Consider the following 20,446-nt stretch of genomic DNA (forward strand, 5'->3'; position numbering starts at 1 on the left):
TTGAGCTTCTTTTCCTCACCTAAAAGAGATATTTATGCCTACTTCACAGAATACATAAGAGTAAAAAACATATTCCATGTGCCTGGTTCTTGTAAAAGTAGGAGAAACCTCTGTTCCCTGGCTCTGTGTTTCTCTAAGGGGTGATTTCTGCTATAGCACTTGGTTTTCAAACTTGTTCATACATCTGAATCACTTGGAGGGCTGATTAAACTCAGACACTGGGCCTACCTCCAAGAGCTTCTAATTCAGTAGGTCTGAGTGAAGCCCAAGAATTTACATTTTTAATAACTTCCCAGGTGATGTTGATGTTGCTGCTTGTCCAAAGGACCATGTTTTGGGGATGATTACTCTAGAATAATGTTCTTTGTCTCTCTCCCCGCCTTTCCCTTTCTTCTTTTCTGGGAAGAGGAATGATTTATCTTAGATTTGGAAGAAGGAACCAGGAAGCAGAGAAGAATCCCATCTGATTTCTCCTTTTGGATCTACCTGCAGGGTTGATGCTTTCTGGTCATTCCTCCCCTTGGAATAGGGGCTGCTCCCCAGTTCTATAGGTACCTTTAATTCTGGGGTGAAGTACAAGGATGCCCATGATGGACACTCATTAAATTCTCAATCTAGAATCATAGCATAATAACGCTTTTATATATTTGTCTCCTGTATTCTTTCTAATTGATTCTAAATTAAGGAAAATAAGAAAGGACTATTTTAAATTATCCCCCTAAAATTCCACCTGCACTCAGTGCTCAAGAAATGGTACTGTGATTATTATTTCCTTAATTTATATATCTAAATCCAACCAGTATTGATGAGATCCTCAAGAATAATGATTTTCCGGGGGATGTGAAATATGAATACATATTGCCTATAAGCTTGCAAATGTCTGTATGGTTGTCCAGTGAAAACAAGCTTGTACTTAGCACCTGTTTGTCAAGTGGCACCAGATATGGAACCTGCTTTCAATGAACTTCCACTCAGATGGGGACGCATCATGACTACCAGCACCTGTGATACAGATACCCAAGAGCTTTCAGATTCTAGAGTGGGAGTGTTGCAGCTGAAGGGATAGGGGAAGCTTTGGGGTTCCCAGTGTGTGAGATCAGGGCATGGCAGAATGGAAGCCAAGAAGCATAGAAGTCTGAAGGAACAAAACAGGAGCAGGAAAGGTGAACTTCGAGCCGTTGAGAGTGGAATCCACACCTACCGGCTGAGGACTGGGACATGGAGAACTTCACTCCTCAGAAAGGGTTTTAGAGGAGGCTGACTTGGACACCTGGATGATCTCCACAGAGGTGATGCCTTTGCCAGCCACACGGTGTCTGGTGCGCAGCTTGTTCAAAGCAGTCTCAGCCATGCCAGCCCGCTCCTCAGCATCATCCAGCCCATGCACTGTCTTCCTGTAGCGAGCCAAGGTCTGGTTGGCCTGCTCCTCCTACAATAAAGACAGTGGAAAATGGGGTGTGAACCCGGCTTGTTCTGGTTAGATGTGTTTTGTTGTCTGTTCTGCACTGTCACCTAAGAGTGGAATTGTTCTGTAAGGCTTGTTACAAAACAAAGCTGTTCTGGGTCATGATCATTGTCCAGCTCACCATGGACAACTATCTTCAACACTTTTAGATGATTAATTTTGACCTTGATGTCCATATTTCTAAATAAAATGTGCTCTGTTGCTACTTCTATACTTTGTGGTTTTAGGCATTAGTTATTGGGGCCCCACTTGGAAGTTGTGGATTTATTGCTTCCCCTACCCACTGCCACACATTTCCCATCCTCTTGCCTTACTAGTAGAGTTGTACTTGTTTTGTTTAGACTATATTTACTGTATGCCTAGCCTTTATTGAGCCTTTGGGGAAGGGCACTGGGTGGGTAGGTGGCTGCTGGATTCAACATGGTGGCCCCAGAACTGGCAGAAAATGATAGCAGAGTCAAATATCTATGTCTTGGATGATGGTGGTAGGTGGACATGTGGTGTAGGATTGAGACTTGAAGTCACTTTTGCTAACCATTTGGCTTTGACTTTAACATTGAATAGCATTAACATAAATACTCGACATTGGCTGATTTACTCAGCTGTGAAATGGACTAAAAACATTAGCTTTCCTCCTTGCATCAGGAGGATCAGGTAAGGATGGGTCCTTGTGTTTAACAGTATGACCAGGAGGGAGAGGTTATCCTGGCAGAGGCCACAGGGGTAGTGGAAGAAAGACGAAGGGAGCTAAGACCTTCCCCAGTTTTAGAGCATACCCTGCAGTGGGTACTTCAGTTAACACAGGTGTTCTTAGAGAATAAGTTTAGTTTTTACAAATTCTTATTGTCAGTGTGTAGTGTCCAGTCCACTTCTCACATGATAGTGAGGATGAAGTGCCACGGATACAAGACTCATGAAAGTTGTCTTTTGGCCAATACTTTATTCCTTTTCTGTGGTTAATTCTAACCAAGGCTTGAGACCTGGGTTGGGAAGAAAGGGAGAATTAGAGATGTGTGGTGAACACCTACCGCCTCGTCAATCTGCCGCTTATAGACCTTGAGCTTGTTCTGCAGCTTCTCCACCAGCTCCTGCATACGCTGGTTGGTCTTGTGGTCCTCCTCTGTCTGGAAGATGAGCTCTTTCAGGCGACGCTCATTCTTCCGCAGAGTCTTGACTGTCTCCACATGCTGTTTCTGCTCACCGTCCAGTTCTGTCTCTAGTTCCTTGATCTGAAGAAGGAAGAGAGGAATGCAGCTGAGGGAATGTATGTTTTGAACTTCAGAGCTCAGTGACCTTGGACAGGGGTGTCGTGGTTATAGTGTCCACTTCCTACCTAGAGGTTAACAGGTGAGCCCTAGACAGGAGGGGTCAGGCCCTGCTGTCGTCAGATGGTCACTTTTCCTGAACCTCAATTTCCTCCTTTGGGAAATGGGGGAACTAGGGGTCAGAAAAGGTGACCAAACCTCCTGGGCCCTTCCAGCTCCAACATTCCATGAAGTAAAGACTAAGGCTTGTTTTAAGTGAGTGATAAGAGAGGAATAATGTTGGAAATCAAGACTAGTAACAAAGAAAGAGGAAGAATTTTGGAAACTGCTCTGCTTGGAGGCTAAGGACATCCTGAGGGAGATAACAGGGAGATGAGGAGTAGAAGAGACATTTGTATAAATAAATTGAGCTATTGCCTCAATTTCCTTTTCTTTCCTAGCTCTGGAAAAACCCAATTCCTCATCAAATGCTGGGCATGTTTTTTGGGAAAAGACCTCCGCCCTCCTCCAGCCTGGCCATATCTCCATTTTCTCTTTCCTGGCTCAGCTCAATGTTGCCCTCACCCTGGTTTCCAGCTTCATGATTGTGCGCTTCCCTCCTTTCAGAGCAAGCTGCTCAGCCTCCTCCATCTTGGCCTGCAAGTCTTTGATGGTGATCTCATAGTTCTTCTTGATCTTCTCCAGGTGCATGCAGTGGTCCTGCTCTTGTCAGAGCTCTTCTGCCATGCGGGCAGCCTGTAAGAAACCAGAAGAGCACGAGCTGGAGCTGGGTCTGCATCCAGGCCCATAGTACCTTTGAAAGATGAGGAACCTTGTCTCCCAGTCTCTTGAAGACCAAGTGGTTGACTTGAGGAACCTCGCTGACACACTGCTGGGGTTTGGTGGAAGGGGTCTCCATGCTCCCATGTCCTTCCAAGTATAAGGGGAGGAGGCAGGCTCATGCGCAACCAGGCCTTCCAAGCCTGTGAACACCAGCCTGATGCTCTCCAGCCAAACTCTTTGCTGTCTCCTCCAAGAGGGACATAACACAGAGGGTGGGAAAAGCACAGATCTAGAGTAGGAAGAGGAAGGTCCGTACCCAGCCCCTGTGTGACCTTCAGTTAGTCGTTTTGCTCACTTGTTCTTACATTCATTCCACAGATATTCATGGAGGGCCTACTGTGTGCTGTGTATGGGTCTCTTGGGACATACCACCAAATTATACTGACAATGTTCCCAAGCTCCTGGAACTTCAGTCAAGTGTGAGAAAAGAAAAATCTGATAAGAAAAATCTGTATTTTCTCAGCCCTAAAGTGGGATACATAGTATCTACTACTCAAGGTCCATGTGAGCACCCAAAGGGATACTGGGGGTAAAAACACTTGGCAGCCCATCTCGCCAACATCCACCACTGAGCTCCTGGGCACAGCATCCATTTTCCTTTTACTAACCCTCCCTTCAAGGCTGGTTTGATGTTCCTCCTTGCCCAAAGCCTGCCCAGATGAGCCCACATTGATGGCTCCTTTGATGCCCAGGCCACACACTCTAATCTCTCACATGATCATCTGTAGGTTATAAATATTCCTGTGGTCTCCAGTCTCCTCAAAGCAAGGACCACACCCCCACTGGCAGGGTGCCAGGACTCCATAGTGACTCATGAGGGGAGGGGGTGGCCTTCTATGCCTAGGATAGCCAGGTCCCCGGCAGGTCGCCTGGCCTGGGTGCCCAGGCCCCCTCCCACCAGCAGCAGGCAGCACACACACATCAGTCATGGCTTTCTTGGCCCTCTCATGCAGCTGCTCTATCCAAAAGAACTTTCTGTAACAATGCATGTTCTCAGATTGCTTTGTCTAACATGGTAGGACTGGCCACGTGTGGCTATTGAGCAGTCAAAATGTGGCTAGGTTGACTGAGGAACCACATTTAAAATTTTATTGAATTAAGTTAAAATAACCCCATGTGGCCCAGCTGGGTGGCTCAGTTGGTTGGAGCGTCATCCCGTATACCAAAAGCCTGTGGTTCAATTCCCAGTCAGGAAACGTACTTAGGTTTTGGGTTTGATCCCTGTTTGGGGTGCATGTGGGAGGCAACCGATCGATGTTCCTCTCTCGCATTGATGCTTCTGTCTCACATTGATGTTTCTCTCTCTCTCCCTTCCTCTCTCTCTAAAATCAATAAACATATCCTTAGGTGAAGATTAAAAAAATAACCTTATGTGGCTGGTGGCTAGGGTCCTGGAAAGCATTGCTGTGCAGTTCTAGCTGTGACCCTGCAGGGTGAGCAGGCTGGGGGTTCCCTGACCCTGAGAGGAGCGTGGTTGAGCCCAAGGCCTCCTCACCTGCTTCTCCTTCTCCGTCTTGGCCAGCGTGGTCTCAAGGCCCTCCAGGTCACGCTTCAGGTCGCTCAGCTCCCCCTCCAGCTTGCGCTTGTGGGCACTCAGGCAGCCGTGCCCTCCTCTTCTTCCAGCTGCTCCCGCATGTCCCCGATCTGGCTCTCCAGCTCCATTTTGGTTTTCATCATCTGAGTCAGGCGCTCTTCAGCATCCATTAGGTTCTCTTGTTCCTGATGGAAGAAAGAGCCCCCGTCAAACTCAGGGGTCCAGGCACCCACAGGGGACCAAGATGGAGGACAATCCTTGGGCTGATGGGCCCTAAAGTATGTCTTGGGGCTAAACAGGGGCTGGGCTAGCTCTGAGCACCTTTGTGATGTGTATAACAAAGTGAAGTCTAGGACCGTAGTCCCCATACCAACTGCAGCACCTGAGAGTTGGTTAGGATGCAAAATCTCAGGCCCCATCTGAGATCTGCTGCATCTGAATCTGCATTTTTAGGAGGTTCCAGGTGATCAGATGCACCTTAAGGTTTTAGCAGGGGTGGAGCTGTCAAAGTCACAGGCAATAAGTGGAAGAGGAAGGACAACCTGGGGAACCCACTGGGGTGTCCCCAAGATGGGGTCAATGGTATAAGACAACTGGCCACAGAAGCAGAAGACCTGCTTAGCTATGTGACTTTTGGTTCATGGCATAACTTTACTGAAATTCAGATTTTTTTCTGCAAAATAAGGGAAACAGTCATTGTGAGGCATAAAGGGATGAAACACATGAGGTACTTCCATAAATGAAAGATCTTTTTATTACTATGGTGTCACCGGCCTCAGTCTTCCCAAACATAAAATAAGGTTCTCAGCTTAAGAAACTTCTCAGGGTATTAAGAGGATATGAAGAAACAATGTTAAGCAGGAAGAACCCAAGATAGAATCGAACCCCTCCCAGTTGTGGGCTTTCTACTGATGGGCTTGGGACCTTGATGAAGTCTCTAAATGTTGGTCAAGCTGAGTTTTCTACCCTGTAGGATACATGTGAAAATTGGGCATCTTAAGGGGTGGTTGTGAGGGTCAAATCAGAGAAGGATCCTTGGTAAACCAGGAGGGTCACTGCAGTGACTGGAGTCATTATATTGGAGTGCAGGGGTAGGGGGACCATTGAGTTAGGCACCCATGGAAACTAGGTCATTTGTTCTCCCTGCTGTGTTTCTACTTGACAGGCAAAGAGGGCAAGTTCTGAGGTCCCACAGCAGAACCAGGCTCACTGTGGGGTCTCCTCCCACCACATCTTGTGGTCCCAGGTCTGAACCATCCCCGCAGGCCCAGCATATCTGTGCGTGCCCAGCCTGTTGCTGTGGGCAAATAAGAATTTGATGGAGGCATTTTGGTAGTTGGGTCAAGGTTGACTTTACAATGAACAAAAGAGAAGGCTGGAAATTCCCTGTAGTCTGGAGGCACATGATTCTCAGAAGGCCCATCCTCCCTCCATCCCTGGGCCTGACTCATAGCAACCCTGGAGGTCTGGGCAGTTGCCAAGACCCCCAGCTCCTGTCCCTCCCTCAGGGCCCCACGTACGGCCTGTAGCTGGATGTTGAGGTCATTCTTCTCCTGGCTGAGTGTGGCCACCTTCTCCTCCATATCTTTGACCTTGTTTAGCAGCTCCTGTGTCTTGGACATGGCATTCCTCAGTTCCTCCTCTTTGGCCTTCATTTCCTCCTCTTGCCGGGCCACATTCAGGAGGGGCTTAACCTGAGCAATACCATAGAGTGTTAGGGAGATGGGCTTTCCCAGGGGGCTAGGAGGTGGGCTGTGGGCTCTGCCAGATGGGCCTCATATCCCCACTGGGGTGGAAAGCAACTCTTGCTGCAGCTGTGAGGAGGAGCCCTTTTCCTCAGAGGCCATAGCCTCTCTGGCCTTCACAGGGAAGGCTCATCCTTGCTTAAGATCAATCCTCAGGATGCTCTTTGATCCCAAGAGACACGAAGTTAGATGGTCTTCAGCATCTAGCTGCACTCAGTGTTTACATCTGTTCTGTAAGTTGTGTGTGCTTGGAGCCCTGGCTACATTCACAACTCTGCTTTCCCTCGCCTTTCTCCCTTATTGGGCGTGCACTCTCTCTCTTCCTATCTCTGTCTCTGTCTCTCTCTGTCTCTGTATTTATCTCTCTCTTTCTCTCCCTGTCTCCATCTCTTTGTTTCTCTATCATTTTATGTCTCTTTGGCTGTCTCTCTTGTGTCTGTTCTCCAAAGTGACAAAGTTTGCATAAAAAGGTTATAGTAAGCACCACAGCTTGCAGCTCTGTCATACTTTTTATTCAGTGAAATTCTACTAAAAAGTATTTTTCTCCTTTGACTCATCTTACCTGGCTTAGTTAAATAAAATTAGCATTTAGTCAATATTCTAAGAGTAAAGGATTTTTATTTCATGTTTCTACTCATTGGACTAGGACCTTGCCCTGCATGTTTGATTAGTGAAGTTTTACTTTCTAGTAAAGAACAGGGAAGTTTCCAGGCTCTGTCTTGTCATCTGTGATCACCTGTGCTCTCCTTGAAAGGACCTTAAAGGGCTGTAGGTCTGGCACTTCCCAAATGGAAATATATACACAAAGGGAGCAGGTGAGATGGATTCAAGCATTGCATCAAAACCCTTTGATTATTAGTTACATAGTTACTTTAAAAAATAATTTTTAATAATAATAACATAAATAATTTTAAAAAATGAAAAATGAAAAAGAACTTGTCAAATCCATACTTTTATGGATAACGTTTGCTTAGGATGAGATTAAAGCAGGTAAAGGAAATGAACTTTCCTTTTAAAATAAAAATTTCAAAATAAAAATGAGTTGATGTAGAGAAAAAAGGTCAGTCATAGAACAGGTGGTTCCCCACTGGTGATGACTGGACTTTGAAAATGTTCATCTAGAACCCTCTGCAATCTCAGATGCTTGAGAATTGGCCTGTGTGATCCAGAACTTACTATTCTCCCTTTAAATGTGTGGTCAGCACCAATTGTTTGAAAGTACTTTTTCTACAGGAGGGGAAAGAAGTTTCTGTGTGAGCTGTGGGGGACTCAGGGCTACCAGAGATGACCCAGAGCCTGTCCTAATTCTCCACATGGCTGCCCCTTGAGACAACCATTCTCTTGTTTCCTGGATGTGGCAGCCCTGCATCTGGCCTCCTCTGGTGCCCAGTGTTGTTTCCTTTCAGTGGGGGCCCCAGGTGTGACACCATAATCTGGTGTGATTCAACCTGCATGCAATAGGATGGTTCATGGCCTCTTGCATTGGCTGAGGGTGCCTGGCTGCTTGGGGCACCTGCAGCCCCATCACCTGGCTGTCTCACACTGCCCTCACTGCTGTCTTGGGAGAACCTAGGAACTGAGATATCAGATCTTATGAGTTCCTGCTGTCGCTAAGCTCTGACGCCAAGAATGATTTCACTAAAGGAGTTGAAGATGCCTCAACCCCCAGGGGCAAGGCACTGCAAACCAAGCCCACTTTCTGCAGAGGAGTGTGTCTGTGGGGGTTCCTCTCCATTCTAAGTGTATTTTATTTTGAAAGATTAGATGAAAGGTGGGAAGACACACTATGATTTTTCTGAGGGAGGAATTAGCCCCTGTCTGGAAGGAGGGTAGACTCCTCCAACTCCAAGGCACTTTCATTTTTAGACTGTCCTTGCAGCATCCTGTGGCTTTCCACCCCCAAAAGGCACTTCTATCTGTCTGGAACTGAGGCTCCCAGCCCATAGACAGCAAAAGTTCTGACTGGCCTGGCGCTCAGCCCTCACCTTGTTGTAGAGCTTCCACCAGCCCCAGAAACGCAGCTCTAGGAACTTGCGTGTGTTCCGCTGGATGACTTTCAAGCCAATTCTGCAAAAGAGAATTCAGGGTTGCATGGGTAAAAATGAAAGTGTTAGGACCTGGCCTCCCTGATGGAACCATTCCTCTCAGACAGCACAAAGCTAAGAGAGACCACTCATTTCTTCCTGCATTTCCTCTCCTTCTACTCCCTCAATGGAAATCACCCATTAGTCCCTAAATCCCATATATCAGCAGTCTTTGGAATCCACCCTTTCACGTCCCTTGCACTTTCATTTGATTGTCATTTGCCAACAACTTCCTGTGCACCAAGGCCCTAGGCTGGCTTGGGCTGCCATTCTACCACTCAGCCCCTAACTGATGTTCCTGCCTTCAGCTGGGGTCACAGAGGGCCTGATGCTGGATATCAGGACTTCATTGTTGTTATTATTTATCCATTACTATTATTATTACTAATTCTATGACCACAAATTGCCAGAGTCACCCACAGGTCAAGCAGGGCAGCTTGAGATATTTTCTAATTACTGTTTTAGGGAGATGGCTAAAAACCAAGATTCTGAGGGCAGGGATTTGGAATGAGGATTTCTGTGTTCTTATCCTGACTCTGTATGAACCTGGTCCAGTTCCTTAGCCCCTCTGACCTCAGTTTCCACATCTGTAAAATGGGGGTACTGACCCTCCCACATCCCTCTCACAGCATCATCATCATATGGATCAAGTAAAGGGATGGCTGTGAAAGTAGCTTATACACTTTAGGGAGAAGGGTTTATTTTAGGTGGTCCCTGTTCTGAATACAATTGTGTCCCCTCCCCCAAAATATGTAGAAGTCCTAACCCCAGTGTCTGTGAATATGACCTTGTTTGGAAATAGTGTCTTTGCAGATGTAAAATTACTGAGGTTAAGGAGAGTTATACTGGAATTATTAGAATAGAGTGGGACCCTGACCCAAGATGACTGGTATCCTTATAAAAAGAAGGAAGATGATTTGAAGACAGACACAGAGAGGAAGGCTTTATGAAGACAGAGGCAGAGATTGGAGTGATGCAGCCGCAATCAAGGAATGCCTGGGGCTACCAGGACTGGAAGAGAGAAGAAAGGTACCTCCTCTAGAGCCTTCAAAGGGAGGATGGCTTGCCAACATCTTGATTTCAGACTATTAACCTCCATAACTATGAGAAAATAAGTTTCTGTTGTTTTAAGACACCCAGTTTGTGGTGTTTTGTCCTGGCAGCCCTAGGAAACAAATATAGCCCCCGAACAGGGTTCTTTGGTCCAGCCAAGACATCGGCACCCTCCCCTCATTTCATTGCACCATGTCACTAATGGAGCTGACCAGTGTGTGTGTGGTGGGGTCCCTGGTCATTCCTTGTGGATGTGTGTGGCTTCAGTGGTCCTGCCCCATTGGTGTTTGTGTGTGCTACCTTCGTTCCAGCATCTTCTTGAACTCGACCCTCATAAGGAAACCCCGGAGCCGACATTGTAACATCGTCATGATCTTGGCTAGACGTTCATCCCGCATGTCCTCAAGCTTGGCCAGGATGCCTGCTCGGAAGAACACCTGGAAGAAAGTCACACTTATCTGAAAATAGCCCAGATGTCACCAGTGGCAACCACTTGGGGTGTGTGTGGTTAAAATCAAAGCACCAGAGATTCAGAAGGGTCTTTAAGAGTTAAAAGACACAGTCTGGTGCTGGTGTTTGAGGCCCCTCAGAATTAGCTGGCTTCAGCCTGGACACCTCCAGTAGCAGGGCCATTGCCAGGCTCAGTGTCTAGTTCCTCTTGCCCTTGGATTCTCCTATAGGCTCCAGCCCTGGTCTTGCACTTACTAGCTGGGTCATCTTGAACATATTTTCTCACATCTTAGGGCATCAGTTCCTTATCTGTGAAATGGGAATGTTGATCCCTTCCTTTGAGGGTTACTCTAAGGATTAAATGAGATAACAGGTAGAAAAGTACTTTCGTAAACTATGAAGCTCTGAGTAAAATGTGAGATCATTATAATCCCCACCGCTGTGATTGCCTAGCAGCCAGGGGTGTCAAGGGACCTCCCTTTTATACCACCATGCAAAGCAGCCTATGGATAGTCATGGTCTCATGGGACCTGGGAGTGGGAAGAGGGGGTAGTGATTGCGGGGGGGTTGACTTTCTAGAAAGGAGACAGAGTTGTACCAATGCTGCACAATTTCAGGCATCCAGCTCTGGTGTGTCAGTGGGACTCATCCCCAGGAAAACAAGACCAGGGAAATGCAAACTTAGGTCACAAGATACCATTCACCTCTCCCCCCACCTCAACCTTTTAGGACTTCCGATAAAACAAGTGTTGGCAAGGATGTGGGTCAAGGGGAAGGTGAGTTGGTTCAACAGTTTTGGAAAATGGTTGGCATTCTCTTGTCAAATTGGACGTTTGCACACCTTGCAATAGGCAACTGTCCTCTTTAGCATATTATATCGACCCTGGCTCACCTGGAGGGCTTTGGAAAGATGCAGATGCCTGGACAGAGGTGATTTCAAACAATTTCTGGGGCAGGACTCAGGCACTGATGTGTTTGAAAATCCCCCAGATGATTCTAATGTACAGCCAAGTTTGAGAATTTGTTCTAGAGAAAACCCTGCATAGAGCCATGAATAAGGATGTGTACAGCAGCACTGAAAGGATAATTGTGGCGTGGCCATCTGAGGCAGTGCGATATGGCAGTGACAGTGAGCGGGTGTCATGTACCGGCCAGCAAGGATGAATCTTAGAAACATGATTAAGTGATAAAAAGCCTGTCACAGAAGAATATATCAAGTATGATACTTTTATGGAGCTGAAACCAGGCAAAACAGGGCCATAACCGGTATGTTATAAAACTTTTTAAAAAGGCAAAGGGATGGTTAACATTCAGGACTAGGGCTACTCCTGGGAGTGGGAAGGAAGGAGAGGAAAGAGATGTAAAGATTAAATTCTGGGTTTTTAAGTGGGCTTATGGGTAGTTGCTTTATTAGTGTGTTTCATAATGTAATATATTTTTATAGGCTTCCAGTAGGACATGATAGAAACTTCTGGAAGGATAGAAGAAGCCAGGAGACCTGCATTTGGCCTTAGCCTGCCTTGGATATCCATGTGACTTTGGTCAAGTCACTCTCCTTTGGAGGGGCCTCGGTCTCTTCTCCCACCCAGTGGTAGTGTAGGACCCTAAAGGCCTCCCAGATCTGAGAGTCTGTGATTCTATATGTGGGGGGAGGGAGTAGAGCCCTAATTAAATCCTTTATGTGGAGGCTATGGACACTGACAAGAAAAGAATAGAAAAGAATAATCCCTTTTACCACTGTCCCCCTCTCCCACCAAAAAACCCCAGGGAGCTGAACACCACGGGGTAAAATATTTCATATTTCAAAATTAATTGGCACTGAAGTTTGGTCTTTGAGGGGCAGTGGAGTGAGCATATGGCTAGGAAATGGGGCCCACATGGGCCAACATTAGGGATAAGGGTGTATAGGCAGAATCACCCTGTTCTCTGTTCTGCCCTAGCCACCAGAGTCTGCCTGATCCTCAGAGAGCAGAGCTGTCCCCAGCACCTCCGGGCCTTTACCTGGACCTGAAGTGTCCAGTGCAACCCTTGAATAATAGCAAGATGCAGTATGTTTGCTCAGGCGGCAGCTGTGTCAGACTGTGTCATACTGGTGATGTTAGCCCCAGTTTTCCAGGTCACGCGACCAACAATTGTAAAGCCTGAAGCCTGCTCTGTCCTGCCTAGTTCTATGACATTGGGTATGTCATCTCCACCCCACCTCCAGGCTTTCTTGTTTCCCATCTGTCAAATGTGGGGTAGGGGAAGGAGCTTGTCTTTGAGGCTCTCTCCAGCTCAAGTATTTAATGATTCTATGACAAAATCTGGAGTGTTCCTGTAAGTCAATTTAGCTACACCTAGCACATATTAATTGTGAAGGAGGCCAAAGCTAACAGTTCTGGCAGATTCTGGAGCAGTATTACAATTCTGTTAATATCCACTGCTACAAAGCAAGCTCCAGGGAGCTAAGGATGCCTCCTCTGTTCATTGGTTTAACCTTAGAGCTGAGAAATATGCCCGGTACACAGGAGGAACTCCCTGAGCATTTGCCGAATGACCAGATGTATTGGATGCATACCTGTGCTGGAGCTTTCACATGCATCAAGCCACACCAGGCCTGTGGAGAAGCTGTGCCACCCATGAGACCAGGAGAGGTAAGTCACCTGCTCCATGCTGCACAGAGGCAGACTATGAGCCTGACATTCTTGACTGTAAAGCCAGTGCCATGTCACGCTGGCTGTCATGTTGGGTACAGTCTAGTTGGATAGCTATAGATGGACATCTTGCACTGTCAGCCTGGATGGCCCTAACAATCCTGACAGGACCCTGTGGGGCCAGGAAGTGGGACAGACAAAGGACAGCCCAGGCCCTGTGAGTCAGAATCAGGTGGCTGCCCCATCTGAGTCAACCTTGAATTACCTGACAGCTCAGGGCTGGGCCTCTTGGTGTGGGTGGGCTGGGATTATGGTGCTTAACCTGAAGACCCCAACCACACATGTACTGCTGTGCCCTGGTCAAATCCAGGACCTTGATTCTGACGGGTTCCTTTTATTTTTAGAATTCTGGGGCTCATACAATCCTAAGAAATATCCTACCATTTACTGAGTAGCATTCTGTCTGACCTGGATTCTCATGTACTTTTCTTCTAATCACCCCCAACTCCCATGAGACTGATCTTATGAGCCCTGACTTTTCAGAGGAGGAAACTGAGGCTCTCATTAGCTGAGAGACTTGTGCAAAACAGGCAACTGGCCAGTGGTAGAGCTGGAATTCACACCTTGAAGCTCACCTTCCTAAAACAAGGCTGATTGTTGGTAGGGAGGGTGCACCACTGAGAGACCCTACCTTGGTATGTCCGATTTTGTATTCATTTACATCCAGGTGGATGGACCCAAGCAACAGCTCTGAGGCCTTCTTGTTGTCTACAAATCCCTGAGGAATCACATTGGGGTTCAGCACTTGGTACCTGTCAGGAGAGGGTGACAACATTAATCCAGGCATCAGCATCTCCAAGCTGGCAGCATGAAAGCTCGTCCATGCAGCTATCCCTTGATCTATGACATGGCCCTTGAGTTAGGGAATAGACTTCTTTTACAGATGCCACAGCAGGTAGAGGGATGGGTCTGACAGGAGACTTTGTGGACTAAATGTCAGTATGGGTTGGGGTTTCAGGGGGAGGTGTTTGTAGAAATGGGGACACCAAACTCTTTTCTTCCAGGCAGAAACTTTTTTTCCTGACCTGCAAGCAGCCCCCTTTGTGATCTTGGACAAGGCCTTCCCCAATTAGGGACTTCAGATGACTTGGACAAGATGACCTCAGGTGACCCTTCCTACTCCATCAATCTGTTCTAGCAAGTAGAGAGGGAGGAGTAAAATAATCCCAAAGATGGGGTCTTGGTTTGGGCCCCCCCAGAAGCAGACCCCGAGAGCAGGATTCAAGTGCAAGTAGTTAACTGGGAAGTGGCAGAGTTGGGAATTGGGTTGAGAAGCAAATAAAAGGCATACTATCAAGCTAGTGATAACAACAGGCAACTGGGTCTTAATTGTGCTGGGGACAGTAGGAGCATTGGTAAGCTGGAACCTGCACCTACTGGCTCACAAGAGGGAATAGTGTTCATCTTTTCTCAATTCCACATTCAGTGATGCCACACTGGTAGCTCAAAATCAGCCATGGTGGGAGTGTTTACACCATGGAAACAGGCAGACACTACAGATCAGAGTTTCCTTTTTTTTTTTTTTAAACCTGGAGAGCCCATTGTTAAACATTTACCAGGTGCTACTTTCTGATCTGACAGCCAGTATAGGACACACCTCAGACTTAGCCCACCAGAAATGTAAGGGAGCTGAAATATTTATACATCAACTCTCCTTAGTCATTGGTTGAAAGCTGTTCCTGGGGAGGCATTCATTTCTGATACTTTCAGCCTGCCAAGTAGCAAAGCAGGCTCCAGCAGCCAGAGAAAGCTCTCTCAGGCAAAAAAATGCAGGTGTTGGCTGTTGAACGTTGGGCCAATGTGTACTGAAGTAATGATAGTGAGGCAGCATATATCATTGTACTCATAGTGTCTGTGACAATAGGATTATATTTATCAATAATCAATCTCTGGAAATCAAGAACTGTATTTAAAGTTTCAGGAAGACACCACTCACTCACCTCTGTTTGAACTCTGGGTATTGCAGCCTGTTTGGGAAACCCTTTCTGCAAATACGGATACCTTCCAGGACTCCATTGCAAGCCAGCTGATTGATGCATGATTAGGTGGGCATCCACCACACCTGCCAAGAGGGAGGGCACAGGATGGGGAGTCACTAGCCTATGGTGGGACAGGCCACTCTTTGGAACTCAAGAAGGCTGAACTGAGTATCCATGTCATCAACCCCAGTCTCCTCCTGTCACTGCCCAGGGATCCCTGCTCCCCCACAAATCTGCAAAGACCCAAAGGCTCTCCTGAGTGTAACTTCTGTCGGGGTGGGCACCACTCTGTTGTACAAAGCAGCTAGAAGACAATGATCCATTGTTGGAGATGTATTCATGTGCCATTTAGCCCCAATCATCCCTGGTTATTGAAAGGGGACTTAATTTGGAGCAAACACCAAATTCACAGACCCTGAGAACTTCCAGCAGGGAGACATGTTCACATGATGTACCTGATTGCTTAAACTCATTGGGGACAATACAGCGGACAAAATGAGGGGCAGTGCTATGGAGGGTGGTCATCAGCTTGTTCAACTGCTCCTGGGGATGAAGGAAAAAGAAAAACAGTGAGTAAAGCTTGGTGTTGGTGCTGCAGGACATCAACTCTAAATAACTACCTCTCCTGAGTGTGGGAAGCTCTTGTGTCCTAGAGATAGGGTCTTTTCTGCTCTACATTCCTTTAATTCTGTGACCCTTTCAGAAGAAACAGACTCCTTGAATGCAAGAGGCAACCATAGTCATAGAAATGAAATCATCCTGTCCTTGGTTGTGAGGTGGCAGCCAGACCACCATACCATTGAAAGGAGGGAGGTAGGTGCACTGAACTGAATGCAAGGTGTCCTCTGGGGCAGCCCCTACTCACCCTGTAGAAGTTGGAGACTGTCATGAAGGAGGAACCTCTCTTCTGCTTCTTGCCTCCAGCTGAGAGAGACAAACTTGTTTCACATCAGCACCCAGCATGGGGGGCTGCCTCAAGGACATTCATTCTCTGGCTTTAAAAAGTTTTTTGGGGGCCTAGGTAAGGTGAGGCCTTCCCCCCAGGAAAATAAGACCTACCAGGGAGTGGGCTAATGGGCTGACTGTGGCATTACTGCCAAAAGGAGTGCTCTGTTCCCTGATTTAGGGCTGGCACAAGGAGACAAACTACTTCCATTGACTGGGGAGGAGGAAGAGCCCACAGACTATCTGGAGAATTGCGAGTTTGTGGTGAAAACATCTCTGAGCTGGAGGAGATTTGCAGCTCTTGCCCCACTGAGTGGCAGCCCCATTGGGCAGCTCTCACCCAGGGTATTCCCCTATGGGTCACACAACCTGGACTGAGTTGGAGGCAAGGCTGGGCTTGGCGTTTGCCTCAGACAAAGGTGAGCAGGAAGCAGAAAATAAGCACAGAGCTTTTGGGCATCAACTTTTCCAAAGCAGTATTGTTCTGTCTAGAGGTGATATGGACCCAGTGATCAATTCAGTTGATGGAGGCTCCCAGGATGCATCTGCATCCCTCTATGGCAGCATCCTCCATGGCCTACCTCAAGCAACATGTCATCCATCCACCCATCCTACAATCCAACAAGAGCTCAATAAATTGTTTTGTTTCTTTCTTTCCATTTTGGCCACTAAAATTCACCAGCACAGGGAGACTGGACACAACAAGGCTTTAGCCATACCTGGAGCCTCCTCTTCTTTGAAGAGAAGGGCCAGGATTGACAGTGTTGATTTCTGGAACAAGCCCACCACTGTTTCATTCAGGGGGTCTTTGTTCTTTTCCAGCCAGCCCGTGATGTTGTAACCCACCTGGGAAGGGGTAAATGCCAGTGGTTACATTTCTATCTACAGCTTCACCTGCTCTCAGTTCACAAGACCAATCTCCCATCTTTTGGTGCTTCCATTCTTGTCCTGATGACTTTCCTGGAGTCCTGGGATGTCCCAGGTAAAGGCCCCATCATCTAGTTTCTTGGGCATTTGGAGTTTACCTGTCTAGGACACTCCACCTCTGGGCTTTGCCCACAAACCAGGACTCCCAGCTGCTCTCTATGGGGCTGTGACCTTCTCTTGTATGCCTTGCTTTGCTGACCACACTGAGCCTCCCTGACCCCTGGGTCTTCTTCCACTCAGGTGAGCTAATCTTGCTGTCAGTGACTGGCCTTGACCAGTGGACAATTCCCTACGAGGGCATTTGGTCTCTCCTTGCTGAGGAGCACATATCCCCTGGGCCATTGCCTGGTGGAATTGGGGGGAGGGGGGCATTCATTCAGAACTTGGGGCTCCATGTGTCCAGATAATTGGACACCCACAAATTTCTGTTTTCCATTTGTCTGTGGCACCAACTGGAAAGGCAAAGAGGAAGGAGCCTTTCAGATCCCTTCATTGATTACCAAGAATCAAGGGAGCAGATGAGAAGCTCAAACCTTTGGGCTTTTCATCTCCTACATAGTGCATAGATGTTTGTAATCTCTGGGCTTTATTTTAAAGCCTTCTTGGAAGCACAGCACCCCCATTTGACTTAGAATATTCCATTGCTATAAATATTACATCACTCCTCATTTCAGTGTGAGAGATGGGTAGAGCACTGCATTTGGCCCCAACCCTACTGTTTGTTCTAGGTGTCAGCACTATTCATTTTTCCAGTAATTGACATTGTTATGGTTGATGAGATTATAAAATCTTGGTACCAATGCTCAATCCAACAGCAGCTTTCCTGATGGCTCTGTCCTAAGGCTGCTATTTCCCTGCAGTTAAACTCAAGGAGGGCCAATAAACTCTTGTGGTAACAGGAACATTGGCATTTGTGGCAATACTGAAATATCAAGGAAGCCAAATACATTCTTACAAGCTGGATGGACTAATGTTGTCTTTCCTATCAATTAATCAAATGGAATCAAATAGAGTCCTACTTGCACTTAATTTCCCCCTTCCCCAAGGACTGAGTTTGTCATGAGTGAAAAGCCACTCTGTAAATGTCATCTTCTACGTTTGGCAGCCACAAGCTGTCAGAGAGGTAAGTTAATCATTTGAGGAATAATTAATGGGCTCATGGAATTTTTCCCCCTAGTGTTCTCATTTCTGACAAAGACTGAAGTTCAGCTGTCAAACCAAGGGCTGTAGACAATGGTGTGGCCCTGGCAGTTCTAAGGGCAAAACTGTTGGTTGCCCCCTAGCAGGCATCCTAGGCTGGATATTTTTTGAATTTTCAGTTGAAGAAGTGATGAGGGACTATGAGCTGGAGTTCATGTCAATGAGCTGATCACCCTATTCTATTGTGGCTGTAGTAGTTGGAGGCAGGAAGCCTCTGGAGGAGTGTGTCAGAATGGACCTGTAATAACAAGAGGGAACAGCAGCCAGCAGGTCGCCACAGGGTAATACTTACCGTGCCTGCATAGTGGACGAGCTCAAAGTGGGCCTCAGGCCCCTTGCCCTTTCCTCCCTTGGGTTTGAGGAAGTTATTGGACTTGCCCAGGTGATTGTCGTAGAGGGCTGCCTTGAATGTAGCATCGGTGGCCTTGGGGAAGACGCACTGCTCCTCCAAGATGGAGAAGATGCCCATGGGCTAGAAGAGAAGAGGAGTAGATGGCATTAGAGGAGGCCACAGGATCACAAAGGGGACACTTTGGCGTTGGCCTGGGGTTGGTGGGAGGGCTGCCCCACACACCCATGTGGCCAGGAAGCAGAACTCTGGGAATGGTGCCTGGTTCTCCACGGTCTGGTCTTCAAATGCCATGACCTCTTAGACTTGAAAGAGGCTAGAGTTCATGTAACCCAACAGAAGGGAAGACTGAAGTCTGAAGGGAGCAGATGGCTCTCCACATGTTAACTCCACCCAAACTGGTGCCAGGCAGGGTTGGCCCTCAGAAAGGGTGAGATCAATAACGCCTGACCTTTCTGGGTTTAATTTATCTGCTTTTATCTCCTCCACTCCCTCAGTGACATTCCTGGTTACTCAGGGGCCTCATGTCGTTCTAGGTCTCTTCTCACACAAAAAAAGGGGAGCTCATAAATGTATGAGTGCTTTAATATTCCCCCTTCCATGGAAGGTCTGGATTTTAAAAGAAGACTTCGGAAGACAGTAGTGCTTAACCCCAAAGCTCAAGCATGAGAACGTCCCAAGCTTTGTGGCAGAGGGACAGGGAGATATTTGTAGGTGCTGGGGGATGGGTGAGTCATGCATGCAGCCTGGTTTTGGAGACTCTTTTCCTGGAGGGTTAATGCTGAGCCCATACCAGAGACCCCTGGCTATCTTGATGATAGAGGTTCTCTATGATGGGCCTAAGGATGAGCCTAAGAGACAAGATATGTTCATTCTTTTTTCATTTTTTAACTTTTCACTTTGATATAATTTCAGGCTTGCAAAAACAATGTAAAGCATTCCTATATACCCTTCCTTCAACTTCCCCAAATAGTAACATTATTACTTTGTACAATAATGAAAACGTTGGAAATTAACATTGGTGTAATACTATGAACAGACTTTGTTCAAATTTGGTCATCTGTCCTCTTAATGTTCTTTTTCTATCCCTTTTCCAAATTTAATCTAACAGTATCTATTCTTGAACTAAGCCATTTGATAAACCACCAAAATCTCTATGGTGTGATTACAGGAGAGATTATTAGATTGCCTGGGGGAGAGCCTGACTTTGCCACTCATAGGTTGTATGACCTTGGACAAGTGACTTCCCTTCTCTGTGCCTCAATGTTGTCATTTGTGAAATGGTTATAATAATTTATCCTGCATATATGGTAGCTTGTGATGATCTAATGGGTTAAGGCAAACAACAGCCCAACTAACCGTGGTCACTGCAGTCACTGTTGTACCCATTTTGCAGGGAAGAATCTAAAGGTCAGACTGACCAAGGTCATCAGCAGTGTTGCTGACCGCCCTGAATCTAGGTTTTGCCTCCCTGCAGACCCCAGTGAAATTCCCTCCTGATGTGAGCCCCGGTCAGGGCCCCGTTCTCTCTCCAAGCCCCTCCTTTGAGAAGCAGTTTACCTTTTCCAGGAGGTTGATGCAGGCCTGCAGGTCGAGGCCAAAGTCTATGAAGACCCATTCAATGCCCTCCCTCTTGTACTCCTCCTGCTCCAGCACGAACATGTGGTGGTTGAAGAACTGTTGCAGCTTCTCATTGGTGAAGTTGATGCACAGCTGTTCGAAGCTGTTGAACTGCAGCAGGAGAACAGAAAGAGGGGTCTCAGCCCAGACACTGACAGAGCCTTTCCCAGAGCCAAGTGATGAGCCACAAACAGCTAAAATCTGCCAACAGCCAACCCGTGTTCAGCACTGTCCCAAATGCCTTAACACCGACCACCTCGTCAGTGGCCCCATCAGCCTTGTGAGAAGCCCTTCTCTGTTACCCTCCCTCCAAAG

The 20,446-nt window shown here is 47.1% G+C and overlaps 1 protein-coding gene across 1 annotated transcript in view; it reads right to left on the minus strand.

Annotated features, from left to right (window-relative positions):
* Positions 1 to 411: 411 nt before the first annotated feature.
* The window catches only part of LOC308554518 (myosin-16-like), a gene marked incomplete at its 5' end in the record, with an annotated part of 32,418 nt that continues 12,383 nt past the window's right edge, over positions 412 to 20,446 (minus strand). The window contains 17 exon segments of the mRNA XM_081131736.1: positions 412 to 1,429; positions 2,494 to 2,694; positions 3,295 to 3,438; positions 3,442 to 3,465; positions 5,048 to 5,151; positions 5,154 to 5,271; positions 6,607 to 6,780; positions 8,817 to 8,898; positions 10,269 to 10,405; positions 13,743 to 13,863; positions 15,052 to 15,140; positions 15,142 to 15,173; positions 15,546 to 15,633; positions 15,956 to 16,014; positions 16,755 to 16,881; positions 18,455 to 18,634; positions 20,072 to 20,242. Coding sequence (XP_080987862.1) covers positions 1,229 to 1,429; positions 2,494 to 2,694; positions 3,295 to 3,438; positions 3,442 to 3,465; positions 5,048 to 5,151; positions 5,154 to 5,271; positions 6,607 to 6,780; positions 8,817 to 8,898; positions 10,269 to 10,405; positions 13,743 to 13,863; positions 15,052 to 15,140; positions 15,142 to 15,173; positions 15,546 to 15,633; positions 15,956 to 16,014; positions 16,755 to 16,881; positions 18,455 to 18,634; positions 20,072 to 20,242 — 2,052 coding nt within the window. The 3' untranslated portion in view covers positions 412 to 1,228.

The sequence above is a fragment of the Miniopterus schreibersii genome, assembly GCF_964146895.1.
Source record: "Miniopterus schreibersii genome assembly, chromosome: 3".
Classification (NCBI taxonomy): domain Eukaryota; kingdom Metazoa; phylum Chordata; class Mammalia; order Chiroptera; family Miniopteridae; genus Miniopterus; species Miniopterus schreibersii.